Source organism: Numenius arquata, chromosome 11, assembly GCF_964106895.1.
Source record: "Numenius arquata chromosome 11, bNumArq3.hap1.1, whole genome shotgun sequence".
NCBI classification, from domain to species: domain Eukaryota; kingdom Metazoa; phylum Chordata; class Aves; order Charadriiformes; family Scolopacidae; genus Numenius; species Numenius arquata.
This window is the reverse complement of record NC_133586.1, coordinates 18,231,327-18,250,020: the sequence shown is the minus strand read 5'-3', so window position 1 is coordinate 18,250,020 and position 18,694 is coordinate 18,231,327. Positions and strand designations below refer to the sequence as shown.

Sequence of the window (18,694 nt, the reverse complement as noted above, 5' to 3'; positions counted from 1 at the left end):
GAGTATTTATAATGAGTGTTGTCTTGGAATGTCCATGTTGTGTGCATTTCACGCACATTTGTATACCAGACTTCCGGACAGTAGTAAGCAAGCTGTCAAATATTTGCAAATCTTAGAATTTTTCCACTTTCCTGCATGAAATTACATTGCTTTATCTGTAAAGACATGACTTTTATATCAGCTGTACAGTTTTTAAGCTTCATTTTTAGATTCAAAGTTAACACCTAAAGGGCATTCAGAATATGTTAGCAATATATAGTGTTTCTTGAAGGGCTTCTCCTCTCCTTCCTTTTCCACCTTCCCTGTAACCCACTTCTTACATTAATTATATTTTTTTCATCTGCAGAGTATTTTTTTTTCTAGAACACTATCACTATGTTCACCATGGGCCTTTTTTTTTTTTCTGTATAATATTGGACAGGGTATCACTGTTATTTTTGGATGAATCTATGGGTGATTCATATGTAAATGAGTTAAGGTGTAAACAAAAGAGTGGGGCAACAGAACTGGGACGTAGTTACCGATTAGAAGAAATATAAAGTGCAGCCATTGCTCTTGGGCAATGAGACTTTAAAAATTATAGTTTTGGAGGTTCATCAAAGGAATTAAAAAGACCTTTTTGGAAAACAGAATACATATGATGTTATAATGCAGTATAAGGAATGATGAATCCTGAATTCTTATTTTACAAACTCTCTATTTAGAACTGCATTTCTAATATGATTGACTGTTAATGTGGTGTGAATTGCTGCTGCAGTATCCTAATGATTCACACTGTATCTGGACATACTTTTATTTTCTGTTGTTAATGAATGAGATGATAGTTTTTCATTTCTTCCAGTGTGAATGTGGAATGTATTTGACCATAATTGGAAGTTGAAAGATCTATTATTTAAATTATATAACGATCTTTTTTCCTTTCGTTTAATATGTACTCAGTCTCTTTCTGTTCTTGAAAAGGTAGCAAACCAACTAAAGTGGTTTATGTTGATTCACCTCTGATGAAAAAGGAAATGACAGTAAGAGAGAGGAACCAAATCTTCCATGAAATTCCAATGGACTTCCTAGCAACTAAAACATCTTATGTTTCAATTTCTGATGTTTCGATGGACAAACCAGCTGAAGACAGTCTGTTTCAGTGGGATGTATGTAGCTTCACCTCTTCTTAAAAACAAACAATGCCGAAAACCTGTGTTATAATTCCTAAGTTACTTGTTCCATGATAATGAAGGAAAACTTAGGTTTGCTGTTGGTAGGTTTTTTTACTGCTGAGTTACGGAACCTATGTTTTAAAATGTCTGTCTAGTTCCTTTAAATGCTTCTATTACATCGGCATCTCAGCTTTAATGTTTACTTCATTAAAATGCATTTTGACCAGATTATTTAAGTGGGAAAAGTTCTATGAGCTTTATTTCTCTTTTGAAAGGTCTTTCAACTCCTGGGACTTAAGATACTCTATGTTAAGCACAGAAATAATTTTTTTCCAATTACTGCCCCTCTCTCCCAACAGCCAAAATATGGATAGTAGAACATTTTTCATATTTTCAGTTTGACAATGTCTCTTTTGTGATTAACACATTCTATTTCTTGGTTTGTATTGTTATTATCTTTTTTTTAATTTTTTTTTTCTTCCCCTGTGTTAAGATGTCTTCGGATAGCTACCAGTACAGGCAGATTCCTCTTCCAGATGACACCGGGATGGACTTTGATGGTGATGTTACAGAACTGGAAACTTTTGGAGCAACTGTCAAGCTGTCAAGAACTTATAAAATGGAAAGTACTTTTCCTACAATTAGTAACACTGCTAAAGTTTTATCACATGGCCTAAAAATGGGGAAAAAAAATACATCCACCATAAACAGTGGAGATGAAGAAGGGAAAACCACCATTTCTGAGCAAGGAGTTTCAGCGTGTGCCAGCATGCAGCTTCCATCATTAGATGGCGTTCTATGCCTCAGCCCTGAAGAAAATTCCTCTCATAAAAGCTTTAATTCAGAGGAGGTAGGACTGAACAAACTACAGCATGTTATGACCAAAGAAGCATTGAACAATGAAACACAATTAAACACTCTATCTAATGCTGTTAGTTACACGAAAGAGTCTGATGCTGCACAAAAAAATGAGACTTACCCTTCTTTGTGCAGTAGCGACACGGATGAGGAACGTTTGGTAATTGATACAGAGTGTAAAAACACTGATTGTTGCAAAACAACTGTACCAAACACTGTTTGTCATACTTCAGCAGAGACTGCCAAATCTCCTTCCCCCACACACATTCCATTAGCAAGCACAACTGATGGAGCAGATATCATGAATCAGGAAAAAAATGCCTCAAGGAAGCCTACAAGAAAGTTGTCGAAAGAATTTGATCCTGTCGGACAGATTTTGAAAATGCAAACTGAACTTCTCAAGTCACCTTCCCAAAAAGCTCATGAGCAGCCAGTGGTGAGCTGTGATCACTCTAATGCTACGCCAGCTCATGTGCCTCAGTCTCCAAAACCACTGGTGACCTCCAACACAGAACCTGTGCCAGCCCCTGCCTCAAATCCCAACAGTTCGTATAGAAATACCTGGACATGGCTTTTTCAGGGAGTTCCAAAGAGTAAGTAATTGTGTTCAGTGTGTAAGGAGTAAAATTTCAAATTTTCAGTAAAATTTAACAGAAAAACATTTTAACTCCTTCATCTGAAGATCATCCTGAAGAATATCCTGAAGAACATGTTCCTCTGTTATATTTACTTAGAGATGTGACATAATTTTTTCTTTCCTTTTTTTTTTTAACAATACCTTCTCTGGGTGAGAATTACTGTCTTGCACACAAAAGGGAACATTTTGGGAGCTGTTTGTCCACAGAGGTGAATGTGAAATACTGTTTTACTTTAGAGAAACAGAACTTTGTTATACACAAGGCTTTTAAGCAAGGAAAAGAAATCATTTGGTAGTGAAAGGAGTTACTTTTCCTCAGAAGTTCAAATATTTGAGTAGTCTGGTCTGCAAAAATAGTTTGTTGTCAATCATTTTATATTTTCTGTAGAAGAAAAATTTAATAAATTATGCAATTAAAACTTGAAAGAAAACTTGAAATTTGGGTGTCTAATCCTGAGACTCCTAGTTCAGTTGCTGTTTCTTAGCTCCTAGCAATCTGTTCCAGAAGATTAATGAGGACTCGCTACAGGCCATCTCTCCAAGTTTTCAGGCATTTAGCTGGAAATTGAACCTATGCTACACCCAGACTTCAGCCAAGAACTGTAAGTCCTGAAGGTGCTAGGGACCATGAACTCAGGTTTTTCTCATGTGCCTGAGTTGTTTCTGAGCTTTGTGCAACTGAAGTTAGAAGCACTTTATTGTATTAGTTAAATTGACAGGAAACCAGGCAGGTTGCATCAGGACAGATACTCTTTTCCTCAATGATTTAATTCCAGTGCTTTTTGGTGGAATAATATGTTTTGCTGGTATTTTCTGACTAGCTGTGCATTTGATCACACAGGAATTAATTAATCTGTAATGGAAACAGTTAAGTAATTCTGGTTTTAGTTGAAGTTGTGTTATCACTTCCTACACTTTTATTGATTTAATTGGATTTTAATAGTCACTGAAAGACCATGTCTCCTCCCTCAGTTTGAAGGGCTGAGCAGCGCAGTACTCTATTTCTCCTTCAGGTGTTCAATAACAAGATTTTGATTTTTTTTTTTTCTTTTTTTAATAGAAGTAGTGAAACCAATATTGCTGAGATGCTGAAGTGTGACTGTGAAAGAATAAAAAGCATAATTCTACAAATTGAAAGTTCTATAACAAGCTGATAAACCTCTATGTATGTCTTTTTTTTGCAGAAACCAGAACTTAGTTAAATATTTTACTAACAGAAAACTGTTTCCGGTCACTCAGATAATAATATCTCATGCAGTATATACATTTATTCAAAGATGCACATAAACTCTGAATTCAATGTTAAATGTATTTATTCATAGCACTACAGAAACACCTCTCTGTAGTTGCAGTTTTGACACGTATTTCCACATATCTGGAGGACAAAGAACAGGATAAATTTTCAATAAATAATCTTAAACAAGTTTGAGTTCATTCTTGTTTATTTTAAATGTTTTGTTAAAATATGACTAAGGGATGTTTGTTAACCTACCTCAAAGCTGCAGCTGGTGATGTAATAAGTGTTTCTTTTGAATATGCAGTATTGAAATTGAAGTTGAAGCAAACTCAGTTTGGAACAGAGGCTTATGCTGTCATCCAAACCTGAGGCTTGAGTTATTTCAGTAACTGGTAAATGGATGGCAACTCTCAGGAGGCATTCATTGTAAATAGAATTTTTGTCTCCTTTGTGCTGGGTGACAGTGGCTTAAAAACCAGCCTTTGAATTACATTTATACAAGAATGGAGTCTCACATCTCTGTTTGTATAAGAAAGCTAATGATTAGGATAAAATACGTGGGAATATTTAAAAATATACTTCAACCCATACCAAAAAAACCCTATTGCAACACAAAAAAGCTAATTAGCTTCATCGTAAAGAATGCGCAAGCGTGTAATCTTCTGGTTTGTTTATTTTCTAAAGGAAAACTGCCACATGAACTTCAGCTGCTTAAAGAAGACCCTTCAGAGTATAAAGCACCTCAGGATGGCAACCTTGTGTATAAGCTCTTCAGTTTGAATGATCTGTTGTTACTTGTGCGTTGCAGTGTGCAAAAAGTGAAGTCATTGCCACGGTACCAGAAAAAGAAAAAAGCCCAAAAGGTACAGATTTTGCTGCTAGCTTTTTTCTTTTTTTTTTCTAAAAAGTTGTGCTCCACTTGGATCTCTGGGAATCCCAATGCTTCATAGTGTTTGTGTTTTCACTCAATTAGTACGTTTAATTGTAACTCTATAGTGTGTGTCTTCTTTAAGTAAATGTTTGCTGTAGAAAGAGAGGGAAGAATAACTTGTTATTTCTTTTAACCTACTTGATTAGAAGATAAGCAAGTGTGATTCTGCATTTCTTACTACAACTGCATTACAGTAATAGGCATGGGTAATTATGTAAACTAATGTCAGTTTGAACTATTCTTAAAAGTTAATGTAGTAATTAGGTTTTTGCCCCAAGGCTGTGAGAATGTTCAGGATCATAAATACTTTCAAGCAAGATTGAGCCTTGCTATTATGCCTAGTTAAGCAGAGAAATAGATAGAATGAACAGAGGATACATTTAAAGATAAAAAGAGGTCCTGTTCATCCTGCTTGAAGGGACTACAGTGTACATCTTAGCAACTTGTTTGTTTTAAGGAATAAAATGCTTTAAATGCAACTGTAATCCAAATAATCATTGTAACATCAGGAGAAGGAAAGTTTATTCTTGAATCCTGAGTAATTTATTATTTTGTCAGGAGTTCTCTGAAACATTCAACAAACTTGATGCGGTATGTCCCTCCCCAGAATACCAGAATTACAGCAGGCAGGCATTCTGTGAAGTGTTTATGCTTTGTTGAAATGGAAGTAGATCTTTGTAACTCTGATTACTTGCTAAGGTTTCATGCTCAAACTTTTATTTTGAAGAAATACCATCCATTTGCTATTGATCCACTGCATATAAATGCCTGTGAGCAGCTGCTTAGTTTGTTAGTCAAAAACTGAGCACTGTTATTATTACTTAAAATTCTTGCTGAAATTTAAACCGTGATTTGTCAGTGAGAAGAGGCTTTTATTTTCTCTGTTAGTGTTAACATGCAAAGGTTAGCCTCTGATTTCAAATGAGAGTCCGAGCATTAGGTTTCAATTTCAACTGAGATTATGATAAGGGGAATAAATGTCAGGCTTCCACTAATAATAAGCAAATCAGAAATAGAATAATGTTTTTTTTTCTTAAATTCCTGCAGGGGGCAGTAGAGCACAGAAGTGTGAACTTCAAATTAATTTAGTCCCATAGAAAAATTACTTAGTGGCAAATTTTTATTATTTGTAAATGCTTGTCTAGGCTTTTTTTTTTTTTTAAGTCCATTTCACTTTCCTGTATAAAGTCTCTGTCGTCCAAAGGTTGTACTGTGGGTTTCACAGAATGTGAGCCATCACACAAAATGTGTGAAATGCCTTTGTTGCTTCAGCTGTAGTGGAAGATTATGATGATGATCATAAACTACAAAATGTAGTTCAATTATGGACGTTTTTTGGACAGTGAGGGCTGATTTTTCTTGTATCTTCACTTTTATAGGTTACTCCAATATTCCTGTTGCCAAAATTAGAATACCAAGTGTACTATGGTGTTGAAGCTCTTACAGAAAGTGAAATATGTCAGTTGTGGACAGAGAGTATGTTGCATTCTGAATGTTTATTTTATATTGGTAAGTTCATGTTTTGATTTCTGCTTAAGAAATATGTATGTCTGAATATTCATAGAATAACAGAAGAGAAAAATACTTATTAAAAGTATATTCCATATGACCTTACTTGTTTTTACTATCTAATTCTGGTTTTCACTTATCTTAAAGAAGCACTTTGTCTAAAATTTCTGTTGGGTGGTGAATGAGGATATTTCAGCTTTGGTTTTAGATTAATAGTATCCAGTAATCTTTGTTTTCAAGAAATCCATTTATTTGCCTTTTGAAAACAAATGCCTGCAAGTGTGAATTTAGTTCTCTGAAGTTAGTAAGCTTCATGACTTAAAGTAACTTTGGGTTTGGGGGGGAGTTTTTTGTTTGTTTTAATGAGTCATATACAACATGAATTATCGCAGGAGTGGTGAAAATATTTCTTGAGGAAATGTGAGCTATAAATATATCCTATTATTTTGAGAAATCATTTTAAATAAATTTGTTACTACATACCAAAATAGAAGGCAAACAGGATCAGATATGTGGCTCAGAGGATACTGATTCCTTGGCCTTTTAGCTAGCAGAATGGGAAAAGGTCAAATGTTTCTAATTTTTCTTTGAAAACAAGGCAATAATGTTCATATTTCTACACTGATAACATGTAGACAGTTAAGAGATAAGAGAATGAAGAAAAACAAGCAAGATAGGGCTAAACCAAGTTCTGTCATTCAGAAAGAAGAGAAATTACATGCTTTGGAAACAGTTTACATGTGTCTCATACCTAAGGTACTGGAAATAATTTTCTGGCTTCGCAGAAATGAGGTTCCTAACAGGAAGAAGAAAAATATATAGCATAACTGTATTGAAAGCTTCTTCCCATAGCTATGATATTCCTCAGGAGTTCTGAGCACTAGATGATATTTCTTAAACACATTTTTCAGGTTTTCCATTGTCCATATCTAGTTGATCCATGAAATTTAATTTCCTGATACGTGTTATAACTTGAAACATCCCTGTCAAAGGGACAGTCTTTACACTCCTTGTCCTGTATCATGCAGCAGAAGGAAATGGGAGATAATGTAATTGAATCTATGAATGGGGAGTAACATGCGTTCAGTGAGAATGAAGCTGGAAACTACAAATCTTGTGTAGAAGAGATGACAGCTGTAATTCAGAGCACAGAAAATAAAAAGACAATAAAATAAAAAGCATGGAAGTGTTAGTAGAAAGCTACCTTGCTTGCAAAGGCAACTTCTCCAAAATCACATGAACCCAGCACATTAGGAATGCAGCATTACAAGGAAAGTTTCACTAACAAATGTCCTGTAGAAAATGCTGTATTCATGTTTGTACAGTGACATTTTAAACATCAGGAAAGTTTTATGTCTATTAGGATACGTATGTTCTGTAGAGAAATGAAAATGATTCATGTAAAGAATGTGGCCAGACTCTTTTAACAACTCTTTTAATATATGGAGAGCTCTCTGATACCAATTATCTTGTAATTAGTAATGTATTAAAGGGAAAATTTGCAACAAAGTGGTTAGTCAAAATGTATTTTACAGTATGTTTGGCACTTGCTACGGAGTGAGAGCAATCCTGTTTGTACAGTGAATGAATGTTCTGCAGTGAGGAACTGCCTCGCTTTCCTGTTGTCAAAAAAATTCTCTGTTTTTTATGGTTGTTATGGCAGCAGTTGTGGCCTGTGGTTGCCTAACCTTTCCACTTGTGCTCTGAATTAGACTTTTGCTGTTGTTGGCTCACATCAGAATACTATTTTAGAAATGCTGAGTTCTCTCTTTCCTAATTTTTACATACAAACTGTGCATCCTCTCATAGAATTATAAGGTTTGTGTGAAATCTAATGTATTTGAGGTGATAGTTTTGCTGATTGCATCTGTCTTTGTCTGCTGTTCGTATTTAATGGAAATTATGTTTCTAATTTTAAATTTCAAAAGCAGTATTTGCTGTGGTTTGTCCTTTCTCTAAAAAAAAATCCTGACAAAGAGATAATTATGTACACAATTCTCCATTTCTAATTATATCTTAACGTACAGTACTGAAGCATTTCTGCTCTTTTTTTTCTTAACAAGCAGAACAGTATATACTGATTTGCACTGAAATTTAGCCTCCCGTAGACAATTTTATCAACATTTTTATTAACATTTCCAGAGTCACAAGCAGTGTGAGGAAATAGTGAAACTGCAGAGAGAAGGCTAATCTACTTACAAAGTACACAAACTGCAAGAATGCACGTCTATCTAATCTCCCATCAGTTACAGGATACTTAGCATACGGCTTGCGCAGAAGTTTGCAGACAGCTCATCCAGCCAACACCCCTTTTTATGGAGGCCTTGGGGAATGCAGGAGAAGGCAGGCTGGGTGCTGCAGGAGTTGTGCTGGCACAAACAGCAGTCCTCTCCTGATACGGAGGTTCCTCAGAGTCTCCTTCCTAGTATAGCCCTGAAACAGGCGCGGAGCCCTAGGCTGGCAGGTTCCGTGGCCTGGCCTCTGACACGCTCTCTCTGTCCCTGTGCTTGGGAGAAAAAGCCATTGGGGTTGAGAAATGCTGGTTATTCCAGTGACATTTGTTTGTCAGCTCTTGGATGTGCTTTCTCCAGCAGCAGACCCTGGGGTCCACAGGGATTCTCCTTTTGCATGCTCTGAGGAAGCACAGGATTACTGTGGGCTGTCGCTGTCCTGCCCAGTAAATCAGTGCTACCAGTGTGTGGGGCAGGCCCCCTCCCAACACTGTTTAAAAAAAAGATTAAAATTCTGCTGCAAATACAAAGTTGGACTCTCAGAATCTCACCTACTTTTGAAACTGACAGAATATGCGATTTATTCAGGTAGGCAAATTGGGGACTGCAGATTTTTGGTACCGCCACACAGTTTCTAATTGAGGTAGGGAAAAAGACATACATGGAAGTAAATGATCCATTTTATAAAAGAGCATCTACCACAGCTTTTAATAGGAAGCGGATATTATATTCTACTTAGGGATTCTTTTTGGTCTTGTTGAAAAATATTACAAGGTAGCTGTGAAATTCTGAGTTTCAGTATGTGTTTCTGGGGAGCTCGGAAAAATACAAGGTTGTAAATGTCCTGATTTAGTTAGAGGGTTCTTTGCAACAGAAAGTTTTGTCGTGAAACTCCAGGGACAATTCTCTAAGTCTGATAATACCGCTGTATTATGGACAACTTAAAATGGGGTGAGTACTTACTCTTGTTCATTAATCTGATACCTGAAAGTAAGATGACTGCTACAATATGTTTGGTGTAAACAGAAAGACAGACTTGGATTCTCAGATTGTGCTATAATTTGAATTATCTTAAGTGAAATATTATGTCCTATAATACAGGAATTTCAAAATCAACCATAGCAGACCCATAGACTTATTGCTCTATTTAAATTTACCCCACAGTATGAGTGTGGAAGTATGGAACAACTGTTTGAAAACTCTGATCTTACCATTACTAACACAGTACCTACAACTTGCATTCTTGTTCAGACAGTTCTGAGACTGTATATATCTCAAGGGAAGCCTCTAAAGTTGAAGGTTTGAGCATGTAACTGACCTCAGTGTTAAATTGCTTAGAAGTTCTTGGGTCCTGAAAAAACTTAATTCACTGTCTCAACGATCCTTAGTACTGCCAATAAGATTGGATGAAAAGTTCTTTGGACCTTGGTCTGTTCCCCATAATTGTCCGGTGTGGTTCTTCAGTGCTGTATCACTCTGTGGCTGAGGGAGGAATCTCATAGCTCAGCGCAGTGACTCAGCAGCGCTGCCAGCTCAGGAGATGAGAAAGAAAACAGAAGTGTAACTGTGGCCTCCTGCAGAATTGCAAGGGGTGATATTAAGTTGAATTTTTAATTTTGTATGTTCTCAAGTTTGTGATTGTTTGCACAAAAGCAGAGATATTATCATCAAACAAACTTGAGAGCTGTTCCTCCTCTTGCTGGTACAGTATTGTGCTCAGTTGTTGATTTAAGTCCCTTGGTACTGAGATAGGAAATCCTGCGTCTGCAAAGGCAGTAATCTCTGTGACATGTTTCCCAAATAAGATACTTGTACTTGATCTAAGCAGTAAATAAAGTTGCGATAAGCTTTGTTGATTAATGGGAACATTTTACCCTGACCATTATTCACTTATTTGCATTAACTGCCTAAGCAAAACTTACTGCAAAAAGAATAGCTTAACTTCACTTGAATAGGATAATGTTGGCCTTTAAATAAAGATTATTTGAAAAATGGGTTGGAAAGAAGTACTTACTGTATGGGTAACTTACTGAGTGTCAAGTGTTTTCAATCAGTCACTTCTCAAATATAAGATGCAGTAATATAAATTAGGTATGAGTAGTTCATAGATACTTTTTTTTATCCTGGCTATGCTGTCATTGAGTTTAGAAATGGAGAAGTTTCTGCTTTGAGGAGAGGCTGATAAGGAATGGGGAACACAAATAGACTATTATTTTTTTTAATAATAACTTCAAGTTTCTTTTCCTCTGCCTAGCAATGCAGAATATTAAACCTAGCTGCTTAGTCTTGCACAAAATACTGATATCAAGAAAAGTAACAAATGTATGGTGTTTAAAATAAATGAGTTGTCCTAGTGCGTTTTTCTTAAATTTGTTAAAATAAGAGTTCTTATTTGGTCTTCTTAATGCTTAGCTTGAGATGCGGAATGCTTTGGTTTAGCAGTTTTAACTGTAACTACAAGAGCAGATTTGTATTAAGGCAATAAATTCCACTGAGTAGGTTGTATTTTATTATGCTGCCTTCTCCTTATCATCCTCGTGGGAGCTGGAATAGAACAGATTTCTGGGAAAACCTTAACATGAGAGAGAACCTGAAGGTAAGGCATGGTCACCACATCAGTGTACAAGCTATGCTAATGATCTTTATTGCTTATCAAGTGAAAACGTAAGCTAAACTCTTTTTGTCAGCCTTTATTTTAAAAATGTGATGAGAGCTCTGGGTTGTTGCTTCTAGCTATGTCAAAGACAAATTGGCTTTAACCATTTGCCATGAATAAGGCCTGAATTGTAAATTGTAATTTTTCAGGTGAGGAAAAAAATCGAGAGATGAAGGTACAGAATCCCCAGAAAATCAAATAACACAATTGCTTGTATAACATATCAGAATAGAAAAACAAGTGTATTAAACTCAAAAGTAAATTTGTTGTCAAAGATAAACTTTCACCATCTGTCCAATAAAGAAGTATATTGATAAAGATCAAAAAAACTTGAGAAGATACAAACTAGCTGATGAGATTAAGGTCATGGCAAAATAAGGTTGTGTATCCCAGACATCACCCAGGAGGTAAGATTTTCTGAAATCACGGGCATCTCCCGGATTTAGGAAGACAAACCAAATATGGATGTCGGTACTTAAAGCAGCTGTACATCTTACTTTTCGTTATTGTGCAACATTGGTAAATACTTTTCGCTGCTCTACAGAGTAAAAGAGCAAAATTTTTAATTCCTTTTAAAATGCATAAGGTCTGGAAATTATGCTTTTGCATTTTTTCTCTTTTATTTTTTGTGTATTAATTGAATTAATATTTTACAGGACGTATTGATGCTTTTACCTCAAAGCTTATTATGCTAGAAAAAATTTCTCCAGAAAGTTTAAAAGAAAAACTTGGATTGATTAAGTGAGTATTTTTAGTAGGTTTTTTTATTAATGAATTTGAAGCCCTAACAAGCCTTGCAAGTTACTACTTTCATAACTTTTTTTCTTTTTCGCAGGCCTGCAAATTCATTAAATATACTTCATCACATTTTGAAGAAAGTGTCTGAGTAAGTGCTCGGTTTTTGTTCATTGCATTTATTTGCAACATTTTCCAGCTCATCCTGTTTCTTCTGTAGAATGCTTGTCTACTCTTTGATTTTTATTTTTCAGATACATGAGATATTTTACAGATTCTTTTAGGTCTAGCATAGCATAATGGCAGTATCATGTAAAAATGTGCTTAGGATTACAGGTTTCGTATAAATGATGCAAAAGAATCAGAACTTGATTTTTATGAACTACTTATTCAAAAAGAGGGGGGCTGGATGCTTCTGAGCTGATTGAGTAGTTCACAGGAGTGAGTTGTAGTATTATATATGTGGGCTGACATTTCACATTTGGACTGCAGTTTAATTCATGCTTCTTTGTCCGTAGTCTTTTTATAAAACAGGGATTGATAAGTAAATATTGAAAGATGTTTTTCTTTTGCATTAAGAACTTAGTAGCTATCCTGATTAAATGAAACAAACCAAAAATATTTAAATAATATTTTTTATTTTGAACTTTATCTTTTTAGTTTGCAGGAGGGCTCTTACTTATTAACTCACACTGCAGGAGATTCATCAGTTGCGATCTACAAGAGTTCTCTTGACAAGACAACGAGAGCATCATATAACTTACATAAAGCTCACTGTGATCTGCCTACTGTGCCTGCCACTCTCTCAGTCCCATGGGTGCCACTAGATCCCAGCCTCGCTTTGCCCTATCACATGAGTCATGGAAGAGTTCCATGCACCTTTCCACCTGCACCCCAGGAAGCCACATGGAAACAGAAGGTCAGTATGACACTTGATGGAAAAGCAGATTTGCAGTTTTGAAATAATCTATTTCAGTCCCTTGGATATATAGCTGGTGTATTTATCTGTCATCTTTGGGAGTCAGAGAGACCCTTTAGAGTTCTGGATTCACTACCAAGAATAGGAACGCTTTTTCCTGAGAAAAAATTTCAGGTGAGATTCATCTCCCCTGGCTTTAAATATTATAGTATGGAAAAACAATATTTAAGATCATTGTGCTGTTAACAGAGGGAAATAGAATATTTTGTAAGATGCATCTCCACATCAGGGTGGGCCTCTTAGAGAGACTGTAGAGTTGTCGTTTTCTCTGTAGTGACTACAGGAGTAAAGGTGATTAGCACAACTGTAGACAGGTAAAATCAGGTAAGGTGAATTCTGCTGTCAGGATCTATTCCATTGAGCTCTTATTGTTGTTCTCTGTGATACATTTAGTGTCGGGGCTTTTTTAAAAACACTTTTTTCCCCTGTTTGATGGCAAAGTGTTTTCAAAGTGGAGTTTTGCGTCTTTAATGAGAGCTAATAATACCTTTTGGACAGCAAAAAGAGGGTAGCGTTTGGCTTAATTAAAAGCTTTGTAATTTATAGGCTTGCAGTACAGCTGAAATAAATACAATATTTGCATTTATAAGGGTTTTCGAATTTTGCCTTTGTGATGGTGCTTTTTGTTGATGTACTTTTTTGTCAATTTCAGGAAGGACCTTTTAACCTGTTTTCCTGTTTTTTCAATCCCACCTTGATCTGCATTTGTCCCTCTGTTTTTCTCCCTTTTCTCAAAATCTTGAACTTGTTAGGCTATTTCAGCAGAAACTTTACACGGCTTGGAGGCCTATGATGTTAAATTTTAACCGTCTTAGTGAAAATAAGTAGTCAGGTAGAGGAGAGGGATGCAGATTAGTGCTTCCTCTGTGGAAACAGCAACGAGCACTCAGCTGTAGTAGTTGATACCCAAAATCTCATGCAGACAAGAGAGGTTGTAAGCAAATCAGTCGCACAAAAAAAAACCCACGTCAGAGCTTTTTCCATTACTAGGTGTGGGATAATCTTATGGCAAGGCAGAAAACCAAACATTACTCTTTAGTGAAAGTTTAAGTACTTTCCTCGGTCCCCCTCATGCCACTCTGAAATTTCTCATGTCTTTAACATGTTGATTCCTGATTTCAGTGGCTTGGGTGAAGCATCTAGTATCTGTTCTTGTTGTTTGTCATTTTAGACAAAGGTCTTGTGGGGGTAACAGTGATTCTTTACAACAAAAATAAGGTTTCCTTTTAGCTGTCCAAAGTATCTTAGCACTGTCGGACAAATTGCCATTGATCACCTGTCTCTGGTTGCTCTGAACTCCTTCAACTTTGAGGAAACTTTCATTGCAATTCAAGTGACTTCCCTGACATACAGAAACTTAAATTCTCGTTCCTATGCTGCTCCCTGGGCAGTGAAACATTTGTAATAATATATACGCCATACTGTTATTTTGTATAGAGGAACATATATATACTATGTCTAGAGGCATGGGAGTACCTTAATTTAGGAAAACACAATTTCTGTGTCTCAGACACAAATATAAAATTGTGTGGATGGTTTACTCCTTTTTACTGAAAATTATCAACCTTACTTAGCATTTATGTTCTGCATTTCTACCAAGTGCGGTTAAATTGAAAGAAATAAAATGTTTTAGATGTTCGACTGTGATTTTCTTTCCAGACATCATTACGATAAGTAAAAATTAATGTAGTCTAAAAGCCACTAACATCTGGTTTTTGTTCCTGTTGTTTTTAAAACAGAACAGAATTTATTATTAGAAAAAGAATTAATTGTCTGCACCTAAAGAAACTTTTGATAGAAATTCTGTGGAAGTGTTTTAGGAATCCCACTTTCTTTGTAATTTATGCTGATCAATCATGATGCATATCATGCTGTGGAAATTTCCCCAAGATCCCACCCTCAGCTCTTAATATTTTGAGCAGGTAGTATGATACTTTAAGAAAATTTTCAGGCGTTATTTTTCTTCAGCATAGGTTTACTTATTTGTGTAAAAGCCACATGCTAACTATGCCTGGCTTAGTGGACTGTGGGATGCTTTTCAGGCCCAATTACATGTTTTAGCCACATCCTGGCTTCAGATGAGGGCAAAATAGAGTTGTGCATCAGTTCTGAATTACCTCATGCACTTCGGCTTCTTCTGCCAGAAGGAAATCCAGGCACGTAGGCAAGAAAGGGACAGGACTGGCCAGATCCCACTGGTAACAGGAAGACCAGTTATGCCTGTCGACCAGTCCAGATGTGGCCTCTGAGTCTGGCTGGAACGACAAGAAGTAGAAGGCAGTTCTCTGAAGGCAGTTGTAGATGTTTGTGCTTACTAGAGATTTAAGATTATTAATTCTAGTTGTTTGTTTTTTTTTTTTTTATTCTCTCCCCATATGTGTCTAGATGACTGGGACGAAAGGACAGTCAGACACACCCTGTGAGGGAAAGCCAGCAGCGATGGAACCAAAAGGCAGTCCAGCTAAGCATGTTAGAAATGAAGGTGTGGCTGCAAAGAAGCTGAAGAAGAATTACTGCAAACAAAGAATGATGAAGAAAAAGTGGAAAATGAAGTATAACAAAACGCAACCAAAGTAGAAATAGCTGAACCATGCTGTGATAAGTATGGCCTGGAGAAGGACGAGAGGAAACAAAAAATCTCAGGCATTCTTGCAGCTTCAAAGGCACTAGAACAAGCTGGTGGGGGAAATGGCATAGATGAAATATTGTATAAACCTTTAACCCTTTTTTATCTCAGTGGACACATTTCAAGTGAAAATGTCAAATTCAGTCAGAAAAAAAAAGAGCAAGTGTCTGCAGCAGAGTTTAGGGGACAAAAGGATCTTCTTTCTCAATGGTTTTTGTAGAAAAGCTATGGCTTGAAGAATGACATGGTGGTTGACAGCAATATCTGATGTCACATAACAACAAGGAAAATAACTTTTCAGCTTTCTTCACTCTTCCAGAATCACTACAGATTTTTATTCCGACGTAATTTAAAAATATATTTTACTTTGTGTAATGTGCATAAGGGGAACAACTTGGATTTAATTTAAGTAATTGTTTTAACACACAGTGTCTACCAGTTTTTAAATTACTCATAAAAATACGTTTTCTTTTTAGGATGATGTAACAAATGAGGTTTGGGTAACAAAATTTTTTGTTATTTATTTATTTGAATAGTATGTGCCATAAATTTGTACTAGGAAACTTACAAGTAGAGCTAAACAGTTAAAACAGATATATTTATGCTCCCCAAAAACAGTTTCCAAAAATCGTTTAGTTTCTGGTGTGTCTTCAAAAAGTATTGCAGATATTTACTGTATTACTAAATGGCTACAGACTAAATCTCCTATCAGATTGCACATTGATAAGCAGTAGTGCTTACCTGAGGTATTAAGGTTTGCCTGGAGGAACAAGTGATAGGATCAAGGCCTTAGTCATCATTCCAAAAACCCAACCAGCCTGCGCTGTTCATCAGCAGTTTGCTTGAAATTTAGAGCCAAACTGACAGAGTGAAGTTAGGAAAAGACAAAAGGCCAAGCAGTGTGATGACACGCGGTTTCCTAGTGAATATGAGTTGTGTGGAAAAATTAAAGTTGTTTTAAATGTTAGTATATAAACACATTGTGAGTATATAAAGGCATTTCTCTGTATTACAGCTATTTTACGGTACATACTTTGTTTCATCAAACAATTTCAACAGAAACAGTTCTTGAAATTGAGGCTCGAAAATTATATTCTCTATCATTGCTTTTGTTTTGTGTTTTCTGGATTTCTGCCTATATTTTCCTTCATTTGGAGTATTGTTTTTAGAAGAGCACATAAATTCTTGAAAAGTACAAGAATGAGTCCAGTAAACTCTTCCCCACTTTTGCCTTTTAAACAACATGAACAACTTTTTTTAAATGTCTGAGCCAATTTTTGTTTGGATGACGTTCTGGAGAGCTGTTTGTATGTATGCTTAAACTGCTAACACAAAAAAACAACGGCCTTTAAAGATGTTCTTCCAAGTCTTTTGTTTGGACTAAGGAAGTTACCAAGTACACACATCTGATCAAGCATTCTTCTGCTTACTGGGGCTTGACACATTTTCATGTCATGAAAATAAAAATAAAATATTTAAATTGTTTACTGGAGTATACCTGTTATAAAATCCTGAAGACAGTCTTTTTTAAAGCAGGCTTAAACAATGAATGTGTATTAAAAACTCTTCTTTGTGAAATACAAAGCATTTTCTGATTATTTTTTTTCCTCCGCTGTTGCATATATTTATAGTATTGTTCAGTTTATTGTTTTTTTTGGCCACTACTGTTTTTAGCTGCAGTGATATGCTAAGGACAAGCTTAAATGACTGGCTTAAAGCTGTTTGCAAATTGCAAATAGTTCTGATTTGAAATTGTAAATGCACTTAGTGACCTCTCATAACAGGAATATTTTAGCTGTGAGTCATTTTTGTCAGATAACTAACTCTGTGTGGGGATTCAAAGCCGTTTTCTGTTTGTATATAGAAAATGTTTTGCCAGACTTGTATGGAATTTAGTTTCTCAATGCAGTTTCATATGTTAGAAATGTATGGTCTGTTTGCCCGTGTGTGTATATATACATATATATGCGCCTAAAAGATTTGCATATTTTTCTTCATATACTATTATACTATGCTAGTATACTACTAATAGTAGTATACTAATTGTAGTTTCTTATCTGTTTAGGATAGGTAGGGAATCTGCAGTTTGTATACAATATATGAGATGGCGTTTTAATTCACAGCTACGTTTTATTTTATTCTCTTTTGGATTATGTGGGACTGTGATAATTTGCTTTAAGGTGAGTTAGGTGTTTGAAAGACTGGTTTTGTTCACATGTCACAGGTGGGAGTAACAAAGTATACTCCATTTGTATTTGCATCTAAAATAAAAAGTATGTTTAAAAAAGTTGGGTAAGAGGAAAAGGGGAAAGTGATAGCACGTTTATTTCAGGCAGTAACATCTGAAATTTGAAACAAAGAAAATGTCTAAACAAAATAATTGGTAGAAATTATTTATGTAAAGCCAGAAAATGTGCTAAATATTAGTTGCAGGGTCGCTGGTTCTATATAGACTGCTCCTAAAGAGACAGTTACCTGTGGAGGAGAAAGAAGGAATACAGGGGAGCCTGACTGCGGTGATGCCACTTAAACGTAGCACAGATTGTAAAGCTGTGGGAAGGGGGAAACTACAGCTGAAGGAGAGTGAGTGGGCCTCGATCTTACCCTCCAGGTAACTGTTGCTCTACAGCTAACTAATATTGATCTTGTTTATGTCCTCAACTCACCCAGTTTAGGAAAAAAATTCCATGAATCTGTGTTTGGAATGGATTGTGTGTGTTTATCTTGCAATTTATATGGCTTGTTTTTAAATGTAATTACTACTTTTTGTCACTCTGTAGTGTAAGAATATCTTCTACGTGTGCATGTGGAGTGTGTGGTTAGATAGAACTTATCCAGTCTAAGAATCTTCCGATTATATTTTTCCCATGTTAGATTATTATTTTTTTAATGTAGATTTACCTGGTGGTAAAGGAGGAAGTGTGTGCTGTCCTTTCTTTTAGAACAGGAAGCTCTTAAGTGCTAGAGAACTGGGCATCTGCAGACTTGGTGAAAATTGAATCCATGATGTTATCCAGATGACCTGTAGGAGTAGTGGGTAGTACTGGACCCAGTATCAGCTGCTGAGAAGCTCTGTTCATGACCAATTCCAACTGCTAGTTCAGCTTTGAGCTACTAACCACTAAAAATGGCAGAAACCCTCTG

The 18,694-nt window shown here is 35.9% G+C and overlaps 1 protein-coding gene across 1 annotated transcript in view; it reads left to right on the top strand.

Annotated features, from left to right (window-relative positions):
* The window catches only part of ICE2 (interactor of little elongation complex ELL subunit 2), a 28,617-nt gene extending 11,492 nt beyond the window's left edge, over positions 1-17,125 (top strand). The window contains exons 8-15 of the mRNA XM_074155831.1: positions 961-1,145; positions 1,645-2,602; positions 4,568-4,746; positions 6,194-6,323; positions 11,867-11,951; positions 12,046-12,096; positions 12,606-12,864; positions 15,310-17,125. Of these exons, the coding sequence (XP_074011932.1) occupies positions 961-1,145; positions 1,645-2,602; positions 4,568-4,746; positions 6,194-6,323; positions 11,867-11,951; positions 12,046-12,096; positions 12,606-12,864; positions 15,310-15,501 (2,039 nt within the window). The 3' untranslated portion in view covers positions 15,502-17,125. The remainder of the gene's footprint in view (positions 1-960; positions 1,146-1,644; positions 2,603-4,567; positions 4,747-6,193; positions 6,324-11,866; positions 11,952-12,045; positions 12,097-12,605; positions 12,865-15,309) is intronic.
* Positions 17,126-18,694: the final 1,569 nt, after the last annotated feature.